Source organism: Brassica rapa, chromosome A07 (genome assembly GCF_000309985.2).
Source record: "Brassica rapa cultivar Chiifu-401-42 chromosome A07, CAAS_Brap_v3.01, whole genome shotgun sequence".
In the NCBI taxonomy this organism is placed as follows: Eukaryota; Viridiplantae; Streptophyta; class Magnoliopsida; order Brassicales; family Brassicaceae; genus Brassica; species Brassica rapa.
Window position 1 is genome coordinate 1,769,147 of NC_024801.2, and position 19,388 is coordinate 1,788,534.

General features: G+C 31.5%; 2 protein-coding genes and 1 pseudogene across 7 annotated transcripts; 2 read left to right on the plus strand and 1 right to left on the minus strand.

Moving 5' to 3' along the window:
• Positions 1-2,185: 2,185 nt before the first annotated feature.
• Positions 2,186-7,959, plus strand: LOC103843913 (coiled-coil domain-containing glutamate-rich protein 1-like). 4 transcript variants are annotated; one of them, XR_004449580.1, is made up of 7 exons: positions 2,190-4,146; positions 4,541-4,633; positions 5,052-5,276; positions 5,381-5,473; positions 5,573-5,673; positions 5,776-5,937; positions 6,019-7,082. XR_004449580.1 is itself a non-coding variant. In XM_033275823.1 (6 exons), exons 1-6 carry the CDS (start codon positions 4,117-4,119, stop codon positions 7,214-7,216), a joined length of 615 nt encoding a protein of 204 aa, XP_033131714.1. In that variant the 5' UTR covers positions 2,186-4,116; the 3' UTR covers positions 7,217-7,959. The 4 variants fall into 4 exon arrangements, 3 of the variants coding, with proteins under 3 accessions (XP_033131714.1, XP_033131715.1, XP_033131713.1); XM_033275823.1 differs by lacking the exons at positions 5,776-5,937; positions 6,019-7,082 and adding an exon at positions 7,144-7,959 and having other exon boundaries at positions 2,186-4,146; XM_033275824.1 differs by having other exon boundaries at positions 2,188-4,146; positions 5,757-7,959.
• Positions 7,960-14,668: 6,709 nt separating this feature from the next.
• Positions 14,669-19,327, minus strand: LOC103828393 (elongator complex protein 5). Of its 3 annotated transcripts, XM_009103996.3 has the most exons (9): positions 19,072-19,326; positions 18,901-18,993; positions 18,682-18,833; positions 18,567-18,613; positions 18,410-18,479; positions 18,094-18,320; positions 17,910-18,005; positions 17,748-17,823; positions 14,669-17,656 (listed from the first exon to the last, which is right to left on the minus strand). In XM_009103996.3, exons 1-9 carry the CDS (start codon positions 19,236-19,238, stop codon positions 17,457-17,459), a joined length of 1,128 nt encoding a protein of 375 aa, XP_009102244.1. In that variant the 5' UTR covers positions 19,239-19,326; the 3' UTR covers positions 14,669-17,456. The 3 variants fall into 3 exon arrangements, with proteins under 3 accessions (XP_009102244.1, XP_033130608.1, XP_033130609.1); XM_033274717.1 differs by having other exon boundaries at positions 18,410-18,613; positions 19,072-19,327; XM_033274718.1 differs by having other exon boundaries at positions 18,410-18,613; positions 19,078-19,317.
• Positions 16,268-16,830, plus strand: LOC117126506 (annotated as a pseudogene).
• Positions 19,328-19,388: the final 61 nt, after the last annotated feature.

Genomic DNA, 19,388 nt, shown 5'->3' on the forward strand with positions numbered 1-19,388 from the left:
ATGTCATTTTAAAATAACACCCAACTTCTATATATAGTCAATACATATGTCCATATTATATTCTAAACTAAATATTTTCTCTTTTAAAAATATAGAAAATAGTTTTTTTAGTTTACAAGCAAATGTTGTAGAGCAAGTATGCATTATACAAAATAATATATATTTAAAATCTATACGCAAAAACATAAAAGTTGATATATGCCTCTTTCTGACACATGCACACTCCACTATGAATAAGAATTAAAAAAAAAACAGTATTGTCATCAAACTTTATCACAAATCCACATTTGTACATCTATAATTATGAGTTTGACAATTAGTTAATTTGATACAATACCAAAGCAATAATAATCTTAAAACAACTATACCACCTCATACTAATAAGTAACACATAACAGATAACCAAATTCTTGAATCTTAAAACAAATTTCAACTCGAGCATTTAGTGAATATCAAATTAACTAATATCCTGCCCGTAGGGCGGGCCGACCCTAGTTGGTAACTAAATTAATGTCAATTTTTAATAAAACTATTATAGTTAATCATAATAACTGTTATGCAAATTATCACTTTGTCATTTTATATGTTAGTTCTGTTAACCGATTTACATTTTTTTCAAAAATAAAAACCATTAATCAATTTACATTCATGTTACATTCTGTTATATAGTGCTAAGACACATGAGATTTTCTTTAAAAAAAAATTTGTTATTAGATTTGCAGATTTATCTGCAGATGAAGATAGTAGCACTCAAAGGGAAAATATTTGTTTTAAGACGATTTGGATAAGTCTTTTAGTTTCTTCAGTTATGTGTATTATTTTGTTGCTAAATTCAATTATTTTGTTTTTGTCAATATATAATTCCAAAATAACACTTAACTATAATTGATTTAGTACATGTAACTCTTAAGCATTGAGTCTTGACTACATATGTAAATGTAATTGTTTTTTTCTTCTAATAAAAAACATTTTATTTTATTTTGTAACATATATAGAAAGGAATTAGCCACCCACGCTATTGCGCGGGCAAATAACTAGTTTTTAAATAATAAAATGTAAGCAATATATTTTTCAGATAGATGTTTAATGTAATTTTTCTATTTCTGATATTGTATATTTACTTATTCTATTTTTGTTTTGCATTTATATCAAATGGTAATATTATTTATATATGTTTAATGTCTTATTTATATTTGTTATATTGTATATTTAGTTATTAATTATTTTACTGTACATTTTTCAGATGTTTAATGTATTTTTATATTTATTATATTGTATATTTACTTATTATTATTATTATTTTTTTTTTTATTCTAATATTATAATATTATAATAGATGATTAATGTAATATTTTTATTTTTTATACTATATACTTACTTATTATTTGTTTTACTATACAATTTGCAGATAGATGTCTAATTTAGTTTTTCTAGTTTTGATAGTATATTTACTTATTGGGTATTTTTCATTATATTATATATTTATTTATTCTAATATTATGATTAATGTTTAATATAATATTTATATTCCTTATATTGTATATTTACTAATTATTTATTTTATTATACATTTTTTCAGAGAAATGTTTAATATAATTTTTTTTATTTCTTAATGGTATTTTACCTATTTTTTATATTTTTCTTATATTGTATATTTACTTATTCTAATTTTCTTGCTTTTTAATCAAATGATTATATTATGATAAATGTTTAATGTAATATTTCTATTTTTTATATTGTATGCTTATTTTTCTTATATTTTATATTTACTTATAAAAATATTTGGAAATAATAAAAATGTAAACTCTACATTTTTCAGATAGATGTTTAATGTAGTTTTTCTATTTCTTATATTGTATATTTACTTATCTAATTATTTTGTTTTTATATCAAATTGTAATATTGTAATATATGTTTAATGTAATATTTCTATTTCTTATATTATATTTTTACTTATTATTTATTTTATTATATATTTTTTTGATAGATGTCTAATGTATTGTTTTGTATTTTTTATATTGTATATTTACTTATTATTTATTTTTCTTATATTTTATATTTACTTATTCTAACATTATAATATATTTTTAATGTAATATTTTTATATTGTATATTTACTTATTATTTATTTAAATATACATCTTTGAGATATATGTTTAATTTAGTTTTCCAGTTTTTATATTGTATATTTACTTACAGTTTATCTTTTCTTATATTTTATATTTACTTATTCTAATATTATAATAGATTTTTAATGTAATATATTTTTGTATTTTATATTTACTTATTATTTATTTAACTATACATCTTTTAGATATATGTTTAATTTAGTTTTTCATTTCTTATATTTTATATTTACTTACAGTTTATCTTTTCTTATTTTGTATATTTAAACATTCTAAATTTCTTGTTTTTATATCAATGGTAATATTACGATATGTATTTAGTGTAATAATTTTATTTCTTATACACTATATGTACTTATTTATTTTTTCTTATATTTTATATTTAATTATTCTAATATTTTGATAAATGTATAATAAAATATTTCTATTTTTATAATGTGCATTTAGTTATTATTTATTTACTATACATTTTCAGATAGATATTTAATTTAGTTTTTTAATTTCTAAAATATATATTTACTTATTCTAATTTTCTTGCTTTTATATCAAATGATAATATAACGATATATGCCTTTTGTATTTCTTATATTTTATATTTACTTATTCTAATATTATAATAGATGTTTAATGTAATATTTTTATATTATATATTTACTTATTGTTTATTTAACTATACATTTTCAAATATATGTTTAATTCAGTTTTTTATTTTTATATTGTATGTTTACTTACTGTTTATCTTTTTTATTTTTTATTTATTTATTTTAAATTTCTTACTACGTACGGGCACAAAAATTAATATGCATATCTTATGATACTCTAATATATACAATAATATTGGTCGAAGATCCAATGAGGTAACTAATCAGATCCTCAAAAAAGTTTCCTACCTGATATACTGTTGTTATAATCTGATCCAGTAAAATGATGTGGATTCTCTAGTCTAGTGTTGTGTGAGAAGAATTCACTCACTTGTACGCACATCGTTTTATCTTTTTGTTTTTGTTTTTATTGGCTCTTCATATTTTGCATAATACTTGTGTTTATGGTCCACTAATCACGTGTTCACTCTATTTCTATACATAAGCATCACCAAAACATGCAAAACTTCTAAAAATTAGAACTTTTTGTTTGAAGAATATGCCTTTCTAAAGATAAGCCATAAAACTAATTTTAAATAGCTAATTCTTTATATAGAGAGAATGTACTTATTTTTACCTCATTTGCAAATATTATACTATGGTTTCTCTGTCTTTTTGAAGAATTAAACTCTGAAAAAAAACAGAATACTCAAGTTACATCTTCTATCTGAATCATGTTAAACAAGTCAAATGATATTAATTTGAACAGAATAGAAAAAGAATATGAATAGAATAGTCAAAGACGTATACTGATTTTTGTTTATATACAGAAAAGTTGAGAAAATTGAATATGAAACGATGGAGAAAAAGAGAAAAAAAAAACAGTTATGGAAAATTATATAGTAGAAGATGAAACAGGTTGAAGTCATATCATGATTTGAGAAGTTATATATGACGTGAAACAGATTCGTAGATCAGAAGTTATGTAGGAAAAAAAATATTTGAAGTGGTGAAAACTAATTTTGAACGTGGGATGAGATCCTTTGAGAAAATATAGGAGTTTAGATATATTTGAAGTTGCAAATTTTGGAAAGGGGAAATTTTACTTTTACACTTTGTTGAATACCACTTTTCAATTTTACCATTAGTCTAAGGATATTTTCAGAAATACCACTTTCATTAATGAGCAAAAGGCAATAATACCCTTACCTTATCTTCTTCTCCACCATCGGTTTCTCTCCTTCTCCTCGAGTCACCATCGTCTCTCTCTCACCGTCGTCTCTCTCTCTCACCATCGATTTCCGGCGTCTCTCTCACCATCTAGTTTCGGCGTCTCTCTCACCGTCTAGTTCCGTCGACTTTCTCTTACCGTCGACTTCTGGCGATGAAATCGATTCAAAATCTACAAGATGTCAACTCCTATACGTGATTCACAACTTGTATTTCTCTAATTTTTGTATTTTTGTTTGATTCGATTTTGTGCTTTCTCTTATCGAACAATCAAACAAAGTTCTCTTAGATATCACATTTAAAGATGTCGATCTAAGAGAAACATATTCGATAGTGAAACATTGAGAATGAAAACATTGAGTATTTGAAAACTTAAATCTGGTTTTGAAGTCATATTAAGATTGATCTGAATGGTTCCGGCTAAGAAAGAGATTTTCCGATAGTGAAAACTGCATATTAAAGAAGAGATAATTTCCGTTAGTGAAAACTGAATATTAAGGAATTATAACCCCCTATAAATCTGGGTTTCATGAGATTATTGATAAATACAAGTCAATGATTTATAAAGAATTATAACCCCTTATAAATCTGGGTTTCTGCCAGGAAACCTCTTCTGCAGATCCGTTATGTCTACGTAGGGACTCAACAAGGGCTCCGACAATTACTGAAGTGTTGGAGGTGGAGAAGAAAAATAATGTGAGTTTTTGCTAAAGTTTATAAATTTATTCGTACTGTATTGTTTAGAAAGATGTTTATAAACATACTCCTTGAAAAAGGGTTACAAGCATGCGCCTTGGTAAAAAATGTGAAGTGTTTAGAGATTTAAGAATATTTTTCATTTTGTACTTTTTCTGTAACACGTTGCTTGCATCATTCACACACTAGCCCTTAACATTCACATTAGATTATTGAGAATGGTTGATATGTTTCTTCTTGGCTTGTGTTTTGTGTGTGAACTTGCATGTTTCACTTGTCTTAACACCTTGCTTGTGTCATGCCCTCATTAGCTCCCGCCATTCACATGAGATTACTAAGTTAACTATATTGTTTCATAATGGTTTATAAATAAGAGATTTACATAGACTTATAAAATATTGTTTTATCCTTGTTAAAGGGTGTGGTTACTACAATGTTTGGATTCTCTGAGGAATTCAAACATTTGGTGAACCCAACACATCCTGATGATAAGGACTTTGACAGTGTTGTACAACTAGTTCAACAAGGATACAAAGTGAAGAAAAGCGATTGGGAAGAAGGATTTGTGGATGTTTTCTTACAACAGAAGACGTTGGTCGACAAAGCAGGACAGAAAACAAAGATGTACAGCATAACCTCTAAGGTCATTGTGTTTTTGATGTTTTATAAGACTTTATCAAATTTGAAATCGCTAAGTTATTTTAATATTATAAGCATTTATAAATCTCTTATTTTTGTTTGAAATAGGAGCAAACACAAGATGAAGAAGAACAACAAGTGGAAGCTGGTGCTGAATTCGGCGACGGTGATAAAGAAAGAGAAACATCAAAAATCAATGAAGTAAGCTAATATATAAACCCTTATAAATTTGGACTATCATTTTAAAAAAATTATAAGCCATCCTAAATTTGTTATTGTTTTTTTTTCTCTTGGAAATAGGGGCAGACACTTGAGGAAGGAGAAGAAGGACAAATGGAAGCTGATACAGAAGTTGAGGAGCCCGTGCAAGTTGAAAGGCAGAATGAAGAAGAGGAAATAAGGTAAATAACTCTTTTTATAATGGTTTATAAATGTTATTTTCTGATTGTGTTATCAAAATTGAATGATGAATATGTTTATATAGCCATCATAATACTGTTTAGGAACAAAAGCATAAGAAGAATAAAGAGAAAAGAAAAGATGAAGCGTATGAGAAAGCTAAGGAGAAATTTCAAGATGAAGATGGTTCCAAACTCGATAAGTTAATCCAAATGCTTTATGATTTGAATAAACGAGAAGAAGTAATCGAGAATGTCTTACGATTGGTAAGCAAATAACTTTACCAAGCACTTATAAATATTTTCACATGTTATTTTCTTTACCTATTATGACATGATTTCTTGAAGGCACCTGATGGTTATGAGAGTCCATGCAACTATGATGATACAAAAGGTGCACCAAATGATGAAAATGAAAAAGAAGAAAATTCTGGTGGTAAAAGAAATGCAACAGATGATGAAAATGATGAAGAAGAAATTTCTGATACACAACAACTGACGTTAGTGAATATTCTTGGGGAAAATGAGAATACAGAGAAAATCACTCTAGACGAAGACACTGAAAAAAGTGAAGAAAAAAAATGCATGAAACAAAAGTTACAGTTACAATTCTAAAAAAAGAGAATATAAATGTTTATAAATTTTTTGATATTAAGCTTAACTAATCTTATCTTTTGTAGATGACGTCATCTACTCCAACATTCACTACTCTAAACTTTGATATAAGAGTATAAAATTTAATATATTTTATAAGGCTTTGTAAATTTTAATGTATAAAGCTTAAAATTACAGTTTCTAAATAATTTGTTTACAGATTACATCGCCTATAAATAATTTTTCGCAAGAGATGATTAAAACATTTATAAGCATTATCTATGGATTCATAAACAACAATGTATTAAAATTTATTAAAAATCACTTATAAACCTTCGTAAAACTCAGATATACTAGTTTATAAAGTATTATATAAACTCAGAGATGAAATTTAAACACAAAAAAATGATATGTAAAGGCTGATAAATAACTTATAACCCCTTATATATCTTATAATAAGATTTTAGAAAGCATTATGAAAATTAATGATAAAAAGTTTAAAAAGTAAAATCGGTGATATAAATACATGCTACTGTTACCATTGACACAAGTGCTTGGTTCCATGCCTTTACTCGTTGAACTAGTCTAGTCCTTCAATCTCTCTGAAGGTGAAACTGCTAGACCAAGTTCAGTGTTTTATGTTTTACCAAGCAAAATTCCCTCATGTATCTTACGTTTTGTGGGACACACATTACAGAAACAATATTGGTAACCTTAGAAACTCATGTTTTGTCATCAACCGCTTTGTCATCTTCCATAGCGTTTCTTTTTCTTGTAAAATGATGATTAATATTTCATAAATAATGTGTGTTTTTCTAGATAAGTTATCAATTGGTTAATTTTATGAAATAATCAGGAAATGTCTGTTCTTCTTCCTAGAATCATCCTCTTGATGGCTCATGTGATGAAGATCAAGATATGTTTTGTTTTCATGTTAAAAGGAAGCATGTGAAGAACATTGGGCATATAGTATAACAGGGTTGCAACAGAGAGTCTAACAGATAAGTTATTTGGGACTTTTATCTTCATTACGGATAAGATCTTATTGTAACAAAACAGAACAAATCCACATGTTGTTTCCTTTCCAAGCCATCCAAAACACAACAAAACAGCAGGGACGCTCACTTCACTTCTCTGTGGTTTCTTATACTATGATGGAAAACCAACAATCTCAACTTAAATGCAATAGCTAATTCTTTCCAGAGGTTTCCACACTTGTCTCTAGTCCTGCCTCACGTACCTATGATTACAAAAGTGGATATCTCTTTGGTAATATTAAGAAGCAAAAAGTAATTCAAAAATCAGTAATAATAGTTAACAAACTATTTCAAAGTCTATAAATCTATTTATAAAAGTCTATAAAGCCAGTTACAAAAAGTTTATAAGAGTTTATAAAATCTTTTATAAATATACAAATGATTTTATAAGAGTTCATAAATCATTTTATAAGGTTAATTAATAAGAACTTATAAAGAGATTATAAACCTTTTATAAAGGTTTATAAATATTTGTAGAAGTTTATATAGGTTTCTAAAATGTTAATTAACGGTCTATAACAAAGATTTATAAAAAATAATTATAAAGATATAATTTATAAAAGTTTATAAAGATTTATAAAAAAAATTATTCATAGTTTATAAACCATTTATAAAGGGTTATAAATAAAATATAAAGGCTTTATAAGAATTTATAAAAGGTATATAAACGGTTTAGAGGCATTTCTAGAGCTGTTAGAAAAATATATATTCTGCTAGAAAAATATCAGAAGGGTTATAAATCGGTGTATAACACTTATAGAATTAAAATTAGTTAATAAAAATAATATATTATCTTAAACCCCAAAAATCACCTTATAAACCATAAATCAGTTTATAAGACCTTATAAATCAATTTATAAAATTTTATAAGTACATATAAACTGATATGTCTTTTGTAAGAATTTAGAAGGTTTTGTGTATCATTTATAAACTCCTATAAACAAATGTGCCCATTAATAGAAGTTTATAATTATTTAATTATTTGTAAATTGGTTAAGAACAAATAATTTATAGAAACTATAAAAGAATATATTTTAAAATTAGTTTATAATTTTTTTAAAAAAATTCATAATTGGTATATCAGCTATTTATTTATAAGAATTTATAAATAATCATTATAAGAGTTTTTTTATATATCATTTATAAAAGTCTTTATTTCATTTATAAAATTATTTAAACAAATTATAAGGTTTATAAGGGTGTATAAGTCATTTATAAGTGTTATAAATGGTTTATAAATAATTGGACATGTGTATGCATCAATCTTGTACCCTGAATTGATGATTAGCAATTGCTTTATGTGGTTTTGTAGAACAATAGTTGATTATGCGAAATCATAAATGAGTCATTTTGATAGTAAATCCCAATTATTAATTTTAAGTATTCATAAATGGTTTATAAATTAATTTCTAAGGGTTTATAAATTAACTTATAAGGGATTTATAAACTGATTTATCAGAGTTTATAAACTGGTTTTTGATTATAAAGGTTTATAAGTTAATTTATAAGAGTTTATGAACTGGTTTGAACAATAGTTGATTATGCGAAATCATAAATGAGTCATTTTGATAGTAAATCCCTATTATTAATTTTAAGTATTCATAAGTGGTTTATAAATTAATTTCTAAGGTTTTATAAATTAACTTATAAGGGATTATAAACTGATTTATCAGAGTTTATAAACCGGTTTTTGATTATAAAGGTTTATAACTTAATTTATAAGAGTTTATGAACTGGTTTGTAAGGATTTCTAAGTTAATTTATTATAAATAATAATAAGTTGATTTATAGAATAGAGTTTTATAAGGACTTATAAAATATTTATACAGGCTTATAATAAGTTGTCTTTGTTCAACATCACACAGCTCTCCCTTCACAAATATTCAAACTCCATAGACAAATAAATATTTAGCAGGATCATGTTTACTTTTGGTGAAATTTTTTGACCTTCTGCCATTCATCTGTGATCTCCGCCAAAATCACCTGTACACTATCAACTTTGCAAACAACTATAATCTCTTGTATATTATCTAGTATCTCCCATCCACGTTCAACTGCAAGATCACCTCTAACTATCATAACTCCTAAAGTATTTGAACACTTCATCTCCAAAGAAGAGGTTCATGTACATATCTTGCATTACTCTAAGAAATGATCTACTGCTGCGTCTTTTTATGGAAAACAGTTGTTTCCAATTTTGATGAGGGTTCATGTTCTGCAGGAAAACAAAGCATATCTCAATTAGATACTCTCTAGTGTCAGGAAGTCAAAAAATCTACAAACCAGACGGATACACGTGTCCATTCCAAGATTAGGCTCTGAGGCATCAGCATCTGAAGTCAATATTCCACACTCCAAAGCAATAGCCCTGGCAGTTTGGACGTTGTCACCAGTAACCATACGAACCTGAACATCAACAAACATCATGCAGCGTTATTAGCAGGCTAAGAAAGATAATTTGTGCAATGGGCCTTTTTGGTAAAATCGAACAAAAGAAGCACTTTGACACCAGCATTCTGAATCCACATTTGAAAATAGTTTGATAAGAAACACTACAAAAATACTGCAGCCCATGATATGTTGGTTATTGTTCTGAAATTAAACAAATACGATGTATACATTTGACTAATGTTAAGATAAAAGTAAAAATGAACATAAATAAACAAAACTAATCCTCACCTTTATGCCTACTATAGATCGTAAAATATGGTCGTTCTCTGGGAGAACCCAGTCTGAGAATTCTTAGCCTGTTGGGACCTTTTCAAGCTCATAGATTCTGAAGGCCAGTGCCACACATCGTAAGGTTCTTCCAGCCATCTCTTCGATACCATTTTTGAAATATTGTGCCTGGAAATATCAAAGTAATTCATTGGCAAAGTGTCATGAAAACCTAAGGTTGAGTTGCAGAATCATACAGAACAATAAGATCTGGTGGCTATAGTCACCGACGAGCCGATCAGGATCGGGATCGTGGGATTGGATTACGTCGCGTTATGGATTTTCACGGAGGACGAGTTGCCGAAGTACAAGGTGACGGTGGAGGAGGGGATGAGGCTGGTGAAGGAGTACAGTCCCATTCCGAGAATACATAACACTATGTTCCTCATAAATAAAAATTTATAAGGTTTTATAAATCTGAGATTTGAAAACTTCATGAAAAAAACTTCGTCTCCTTCCCAGAAACCGATCAATTTTGAGAAACCAAGCAAAAATTACAGAAAAGAGACGAAAATCACTATCTATTATCCTCTGACCTTTGTTACGTTCGTTAAGATAGATTGTTCTATTCGTTGAGCTTGTAGTCTTCGCCAAATCTCGTCGAACGTCAACATCTCCTGAATAATCAAATCTCACCGGGGAAATCGCCGAAGTCGTCGAATCTCTCACCGGATTCGTCGAATTTCTCGCCGGAATCGTCGAATCTCTCGCCGGAATCGTTGAATCTCTCACTGGATTCGTCTAATCTCTCGCCGGAATCGTCGAATCTCTCACCGTAATCGTCGAGTCTCTCGCCGGAATCGTCGATCAATTTGGGGATTTTGAATTTGAAATTTTTTTGTTAGAAAAGACATATGTTTATGTTTGATTAAATAAAGGTATAATGGTTCTTTAGCCATTAAAATTTTAATGGTAAAGTTGAAAAGTGTAAAGTTGAAAAGTGATATTAGGAAAGTGGTATTAGTGGCAATTCCCCTTTTGGAAATTACGTGATTATTTTTCTAGCTTTTTTAGTTTTTTCTGTAAAACAATAACCACTAGGTGTTTTGCCCGCGATGCGGGCTTAAACTTTTTCATAAATTTTTGAAAAATTCTTTGTACACTATCTTTATTATACTAAAATAAATATTAAAATAACTCAATATTATATTTTCAATCATATAATTAAAAAAATTATTTGATTAATATTTAATTATATAATTTATGTTTTAAATTTTTTACTAAAATACTTGTTCAGATAACAATACAATATATATATAAATTATCTTTTTTAATTATATTTTTAGATTTTGGATAATTCAATATTCAATTTTTAAGTATATAATTAAGAATTTTATTTGATTAATATTTATTTTTATAATTTATTTTTTTAACTTTATACTGAAAGATTTTTCAGATAACTAGGGCTGGGCAAATAAACCGAACCCGAAAACCCAAACTGAATCCGATCCGATAAAAATGAATCCGAACCGATCCGAATCCGACGTAAATACCGAATGGATCTTGTTTTGTGATATTTTGGGTTATGGGTATTATCCGAACCGAACCCGAATCTAAATGAATATCCGATAAAATCCGAAACATTCAATACTTCGAAAAGATCTTGTACCAAATATGATCTTAATTTCTAATATGTATCCAAAATACACTATGAAATATTGAACATCTAAAATACTTATCTATTACATGAAGGTTGGTGGTTCTATTGCATGAAGGTTGGTGGCACTATTACATGAAGGTTGATGGTTGAAGATGACCGTTGAATTTTAAAGTATTTATATTTTGATTTTGTTTTTGTTAAACAATGTTTCTCATTTCATGAGAACCTTGTTTTCATTTTATGCTTTTGTTTATTTGGTTTTCTTTTTATCAATAAATATGTTTACTTTTCGTTTGATTTTGAATGATCACGTTTGATGTTCCTTATTTTTGAATCGATTTTACTTAAGTTTTGGTTACAAAATAGGTATAAATCAGATATTTTAAAATTGAAAAACCGATTTTACTCATGTTTTGGTTATAAAATAGGTAAAATTCAGGTATTTTTAAACCGAAAAACCAATTGGGACCCGAACCCGAAAGTATATTGGATTGTACCGGTTCTTTGAAGATTTACTAACCCCGATCCGAACCCGATAAAACCCGAACCGGTTCCGAACCGAACTTTCATATAATCCGAATAAGGCTGATTTTGATAAACCCGAAAAACTGAAACCCGATTGAATAAAACCAAAACCCGTTTGGGACCCCGAATGTCCAGGCCTAAAGATAACAATACAATATATACATAAATTATCTGTGTTTAAATTATATTTTCAGATTTTGGATAATTCTTAGTATTATTAATTTTAATCAATTATCTAATCAAATAAATTAAAATTTCGTTTTTATTTTTTAATTTATTGATACAATTTATTCATTAAGGATATAAACGATATTAATCACTATAACTTTTAACGTAAGAGGTCGATTTTAAAAATTTACTTTGGAGATGATAATATAGATAGATAGATGTGTCGGGTAAGTGACTTTTCCTTTAGTATAAAGGATTTATAAGCAACAGCCTGTTTGTTGGGGCCCACAATAATCCCAATTAAACAGACGCGTCAAAACAGCGCATTTAAGCCGTCCATTACGAGGTCTAAAAAACACTCCTCTCTTTTAGAGAGAGGATTTTCTCTCTACTTTCCTTGTTCCCAAATTTAATCTTTCACAAGGAGTAGAGATAAGAGAGTTTTTCCAGATGGGTTTTTGTTTCCGGTGACGCACCTTCTCCTTCGGTGGTCGGCCGGCTCTGTCTCCGGCGTCGCATCGTTTCTCTCGATGGTCGTCCGGCTTTGTCTCCGGCGTCGTTGCCTTCTTCTCCGGCGATGGCGGCTGGCTTTCTTGGTTTGTAAAGGGTTGGGACGGCGGATGATATCTCGATTGTTCTCCGCCGGTGGGTGTTTCCAGGGCCGTACTGTCTTCTTCGACGGTGGTCGCCAGCTTTTGTATCCAAAGATGATCGTGACTCCGTTCGATTGGATGAGATTTCGACAAGGGTCGATTTGATTCTCTCCATGGAGTTTTAACAAAGAACGCGTGATGGGTGCTTTGGGATCTTCTAGGATGAGATCTCGTTGTCTTGTTTGAAGCACTACGTGGAAAGGTGATCTAGAAATGGAGGAAGCTGTGGTGTGGCTTCTGGTCCAGTGCGTAGACGGTGAAACGCCGTTCAGATTCGGCGGCGGCGGTTTCTCGAAGTGGTGATGACGTGGCGGTGTTGAAAGACGCGTGTTTCTTCATTGTGAGGGTTTCAACACACGTCTATCCAGTTCATATTTCGACACGTGGGTACGGATAGCGTTTAGTGGGCTTCTTTGTTAGCGGGCTTTGGGTTTTAGCCCATGTATCTTTAAAAGTCGCCTTATGTGTTTGGGCTTCATTGTTTTTTTGTAATGGTGGGTTTGTTCTATGGGCTTTGGCGTTAATAAAACTAATTAGATGGAAAAAAAAAAAAAAAGCCGTCCATTACTAAACCGCCTCGCTTTAAAAATGACCCGAAAGGCACGCAATGATCCACGAGGCTGCTTCGATACCGTTGATGCGTTATCTAATTATTTAATCATGACCGTCCATTATTCTAACCTTTTAATATAAATAGGAAACGGTGTTGAACCTAGGGTTATCTCAACAGCCGCTTCCATCCTTGCGCTTCTCAAAACTTTTTTTTTCATCGCTTCCTTTAGATCTCGCTTCTATGGCGGCGAATCTTTTATTTATAGCTTCTGTTTGTAATAGCGAGTCCTCCGATCTACACAACGGTGTTGATTTTCCATCGATTTAATCGCTTCTATGTCTTTCATCGGTAGATCTGATGCAGATCTCATGAAATCTATACTTCCTCTAAGGGTAAATCTTATCTCATGTCACCGTTTGTTTTTTACTTGATTTTGGTTTCTGATCACGTTTCTTTTTTACTCTGGTGTTAGATCTGCCGGTGGGATCATCGCGTGAGGGGTGTCTATTATGCAAATCGGTTGCGTTGAAGCGCGTTGAGGCTGAATCGAATTCGTTTATGGACGTGAAGCTGTGTTCTTGTGTGGGTTAAGTTAAAATTAGGATGTAGAAGATGTTGAATTGCATCTTTTGTCATCCGACCTTTGCCATGTCAGGTGCGCTTGCATGGCAGGTCAAAAACAGATCTTAATAAAACAATATGTTTTGTGGTTGGGAGGGGAGTTCGCACGGGTGTTTTTTTTTTATCCCGGGTTCTCCTCTTCCTGTGTGCGTGTCTTGCTCTCTGCGAAATTTCACACTATTTATTATTATGCACCGTAACTCAACAGATAGCCATGAAACACTTATATCTCATTCGACCTGGAGCTGTAACACTTTGCGCCATTCATGCCCCACCCAACAAGCATGCGCTCGTAAGTATGTTATTTTTGATAATTTAGTCACTCAGAATAATATCCAATCACACCCATGCATATTAACAATCATACGTACATTAATCATTACTTCCGTCATGAATTTTACAAATTCGTTGCCCAAATTTATTGGGCCAACTAGTTACTTTTCATTCTATTATTTGTTTCTCTTTTTTGAGTGAATTGACAAACCCTACTGATCTAAAAGCTTTCTATGCTGTAGACAGTATTTTTTTATTTATATTTCTAAGTTTATAAGTATCTGTTTGATTTATATAGTTAGAGAACATCACAAGATTATGTATCCGAAATTTGATGGCTGAAGGGTGAGAATGGGATATCATATTAGCTTGTGGAGCAATACATTGGAAGCTATAGCGTGGAGCAGTGTGAATACAACAGCTCTTTGTAGACTCATCCTATAAAGCTTATTGTAAATGAAGGTATTAAAATGCTGTGTGTACACATTGATTAATTTCCTTAACATATATCGAAGTGTATCCATTATTACACTCCATGTTTTCATTTTGTTTTGATGTGAATATATTTTTGCCGATAATTCACTAATAAAATTGATATTATTGTTTAAAATTTCTTCTCCCATGGTAGTTTTATCTTTTCAAATTTTTGTTCTGTCCGCAAGTGAAAGGTTACTTGATCGTGTTGCTAAGTATATGAACAGTCTGTTTGTCTTGCCATGAGCACATTTTGAGTTTTCAAGATTCGATAATAGATCTGTAAGCTCAAAACGGGAGAGCGCTCTTCTTCTTTTGAAGTTGAGAGGTTGGTGGTTCGAGTCCACCCAGATTTGCTCTAATTTGCTTTTTATTGTAATTTCTATGAAATGTTCCAATTCTTGTCATTTCCCTGATGGCCTGATCTACTTATTAAATCGATCGATCATTAATCTCATTTTTGGTAGCAACAGTGCAGCGTATTTGATGGACAACGTTTCTTCCAATTTATCGCTTCTTAGTATTCTGTCTCTTCCCGACGAAATATTTGGATTGTTAAACAGGACGTGGCCTGGAGTTTTGGTACAAGAGGACGTGGCCTAGAGTTCTGGTATTTAAGTTATACCTACTGCTTCACTACAACACGAAATGAGTCAAGAGTCTCATCGACTTATCTTTACCTTTTATCAGGACGAGTTGCATTCATTATTGGGGATGGTTTCTGTTATAAAAGAATGAACCATAATAACGTACTCCGGCATTCATTATTGTAGTAGTAGGGCTTTATACACTAAGCGATGGAAAAAAGTTGCTTAGAAGAGGAGCCAATTTGCCGTGCCGAACGAGCTCCAGATCAGAAGCTGATCTTGAATCACAAGCTGAAGACTTCCATTCACCAAAGGGCTAGAAAGGTGAGAGTGTTGTCGTATTAATCTCAAATCCCCTCGGTGAGTAATTCATTGCCATTGGTTGTTTCATTGTGCTAATTGTATCATAGATCACAAACCAAGAAACCGCATCCACACTGATGAAGAGGCTCTATTATCAAGAGTGTGGTCTGTAAAAAACGGAAGCAGAAGCTCTGATGCAGAGATAGAATACAAAAGAGGGCGAAGATTAAAAGATGACAGATACAGGAGAGCCTGATCAAGAACAACAACAAAGCCAGCTTCTATCTTTGTTTTTAAGGTCTTCTAATTATTATTATTTTTTTTTTTTTTTTTTTTTAAGGTCTTCTAAGTTGGCAAAAAGTATTTAGTATAATTTCCGGTGATGCTAACTCTTGAGATAAGTATCTAGTTTTGAGACTAATATCATCAATATATCATTAGATGGTTTCTAGCAGAATGTGTGTCATACATAATTGGACCAATGAAGTACATACAACATTTCAAGACACGAGTTGAGCATGTGCAATCAAAGAATACGACAACTACAGTATAAGAGACTTAAATCTGTGTTTGCTTACATGGATGCAAACACAGACGGTCCAGAAGAGCTTAAGAAGAGTTTCAACACATTGGGAGAGAAACTTTCTGCTGAAGAAGAAGCTGAAACCGCGGTTAAACTGTTTGGGTGTCGGATTTTGAGGAGTTTGCTCAGTTAATCAAAGGGAATGATGAGTTTACAGAGGAACAGATCAACAGCAAGATGATGGAATGTATATCGCTGAAGGAGAAGATTGCATTGCTCCAAGAAGGTTGAAGACGATGCTGGAACGAGTGATGATTGCATTGTCATGATCAAAGCTTTTGTTCTTAACGCTGACGGAGTTTTAAGCTTTGATGAGTTCGCTCATATGATGATGCGTTTAAGAATCAGCCCACCATCCACTGTTGTTGTGGCTTTATTTGTGTAAATAAACACGACTGTTATTCCATGTACCTGAATCATGCTCCATTGTCAAAGCATCTATAAGAGGGAAAAGAAAAAAAAAACAGAACACGAACTGCTCTGTTCTGAAATTGAATTTCAGTTTTAGAGTTCTTAGCTAATGGGGATGTTGAACAGTCCTTTGAAATTGCCTAGAGCCCTTTGTTGGGTGTTTAAATTTTTTTGACTTATCCATATCACACTGGAGAACATTAGTCTCTTGTTTCCGCATCACAGACCAAAGGACATCTGTTACCATCTTATAGTTAATGCCTAGCTCTGCAAACTCTCTTTATATGCAAGTCGATGAGACTTGGTGAATTGAAGAGAGTTACAATAACTTTCCGCTCTGGAGAAGTATATCATTGACCGGTTCAAACTTTCTTTCTCGACAACTAATAAAAAAATGTGACCTCAAAACAATTTTAAAAACCAGATTCATTTTCCAAACTAAATTATTAAACCCTTACCATTGCAACTGAAGTTATTTGATTTAGTACAAGATCATTTTTATTCAATTCAGATGCATCTAAACTAAAATTAGTGTTGATAATTCAACAATAACACAATAAAATGTTACACATCTGCTATCTAGTGTACAAAGTTGGATAAATCTAACAATCAAGATCCCAGGATTAAAACCCAAAGTACTTTGCCAAAACCAAAACTGTCCCACTCTCTGGTTCTTACAGGAGCAACTAAATGTCCAAATCATCATCAGGGTCCTCATCAGAATCTGGATGCTCATCGTCTGAATCTCTGAAATATATAATCTCTCCACCCTTACCAGATGAAACCACATCGGCCTGCAACTCTCCTGAAGACAATGGCGTTGCCTCAGTCTTGCCATCCGCAAGCATTCTCCGCCCATCATAAATCTCTGTCGATTTTCCATGATCTGTAGAACATCACATCAAAAATGTTTTTATCCACAAGACCTCAGACATTAATGAGCTTAAAATTATCCTGTCTGTGATGTACGAACTCACCTTGGTGCTCAAAAGGAAGGACAACTTTTTCTTTCTCAAAACGTTCTTTCTCAGACAACTGTAGATTGAAATGAACCTGAACCAAAAGAACCACTAATCTGAGGCCACACATCTTAACAGCAAAGAGATAAGAAGAAACTAAGAAAGAACAAGATAACTTGCCTTAGGTATAAGGCTTTTGGTGGCTGCAATAATAGTTTCCACGGAGGAAATGGGTGAAAAGTTTATGCCCGTTTGATCAACATGATACTCTTCAGACTGTAAGGCAAAGCGTTACAAGGGTTGTTAACTCAAATATGATACTCTCAAATAGGGTATAGAGAATGGAGCAAGAGAGAACACTCACCATTACTCTGACGCGTCCCTTTCTAAGCTTAAACCGGATATGGAACCGTCCTTTACCAAAATCCTGATGAACCAAAAAGAGGTTTTCCAAGGCATTCCTTTTCCCATCCGAAGATGGACAAAAAGGTTCTAAGTTGGCTTTCATGGTGGATATATATTCAAGCGCATTGGTAACCTTCTCTTGGTGAAGGTCAGTGTTCAACGACCAAAACAAACTGGAAACTTGTGCTACACCAAACAAAATTCAACTTAAGAAGGAAATAAAGCTAACAAAATGGTGAGTGCTCAGGTTCAGGTAGCAAAGAATGTAAATATACCGTGGCTTCGAAGATCTGTTAAAAGACCAGAAACTAATGGCATGGATGAATGTCTTAGCAGCTCATTCACCTGATTCAACCAAATATATATATATATATATATATATATATCATCATTAATCTCATATCTAAAACTCCAAAGAGAGGATTTGCTTACCGAATCAATGGCAACAGAGAAACGTGTCTTCCCATCTCCAACCATCTCTACAGCAAAAGGAATCAACTTTAATCTCAAATTGAAACAAAATGATGCAAAGAAGTAATAGAACTACCTCTTCCAGCTTCAATGATTGAAGAGAAAAGCCTCTTCAAGTCACTAACACACTTGTGTAACTTAATTAAACTTGAACCTTCAGTAATAACACCAGGGGAAGGCTGATCAATCCAGCCTAGTGGATCAGTGTAGCAATCCAAAACACGAATCCTTCAAAATCCAAAAAACCAATCAGTACACTCTTAGAGTATCTAAAAGAAAATCAAATCAAACTCACCATTTAGAGGATGAAGAGACAAAGATTCCTTTTTGCTTCAAGAACTGCAAATAGAAGGAAGGGCTCCGAGAGAATGTGACCAGCACGAGGCCTCTGCACAGCAACGAAGATTTCATGAAAACACGACAGTGAAGCAAAAAGAGATTGAATTTTAGTGTTTCGAGGATGTACTCGGACTTGGATTTTCCGGCCAGGATTGATGAAGATAGATTCGCGAGGAGATAGCAGGAGACGTCGAGGGCGAAAGGGGAAGCTACAGTTTCCTCTATGGTGAGAGCTGGCGCGAGCTCGCCTTCTTCGCCTCCGTCTCTTAGCTTTCTGAAAATCGAATCCGCCATTGCTGAGAAAAAGAAAAGCTTGGAACTTCAAAAGGTGATGAGAAGGGCGGCGAGGGAGCAAGATTACAACTTAAAAGGCTTTTTGGGCTTTATGACTTAGCCCAAATGGGCTTCATAAGTATTCGATGTCAAGCAAACAGCGTGTCGTCT

Bases quoted from the DNA above. Each gene is read 5' to 3' on its own strand.
- LOC103843913 (XM_033275822.1), top strand. From the start codon at position 4,117: ATGTCAACTCCTATACGTGATTCACAACTT. The intron at 5,277-5,380 runs GTCATTGTGTTT...TGTTTGAAATAG, and splicing joins TGTACAGCATAACCTCTAAG to GAGCAAACACAAGATGAAGA. The intron at 5,674-5,775 runs GTAAATAACTCT...AATACTGTTTAG, and splicing joins AATGAAGAAGAGGAAATAAG to GAACAAAAGCATAAGAAGAA.
- LOC103828393 (XM_033274717.1), bottom strand. From the start codon at position 19,238: ATGGCGGATTCGATTTTCAGAAAGCTAAGAGACGGAGGCGAAGAAGGC. The intron at 18,994-19,071 runs GTACATCCTCGA...GTTGCTGTGCAG, and splicing joins GCCGGAAAATCCAAGTCCGA to AGGCCTCGTGCTGGTCACAT. The intron at 17,824-17,909 runs GCAAGTTATCTT...CTTTTGGTTCAG, and splicing joins CCAAAAGCCTTATACCTAAG to GTTCATTTCAATCTACAGTT.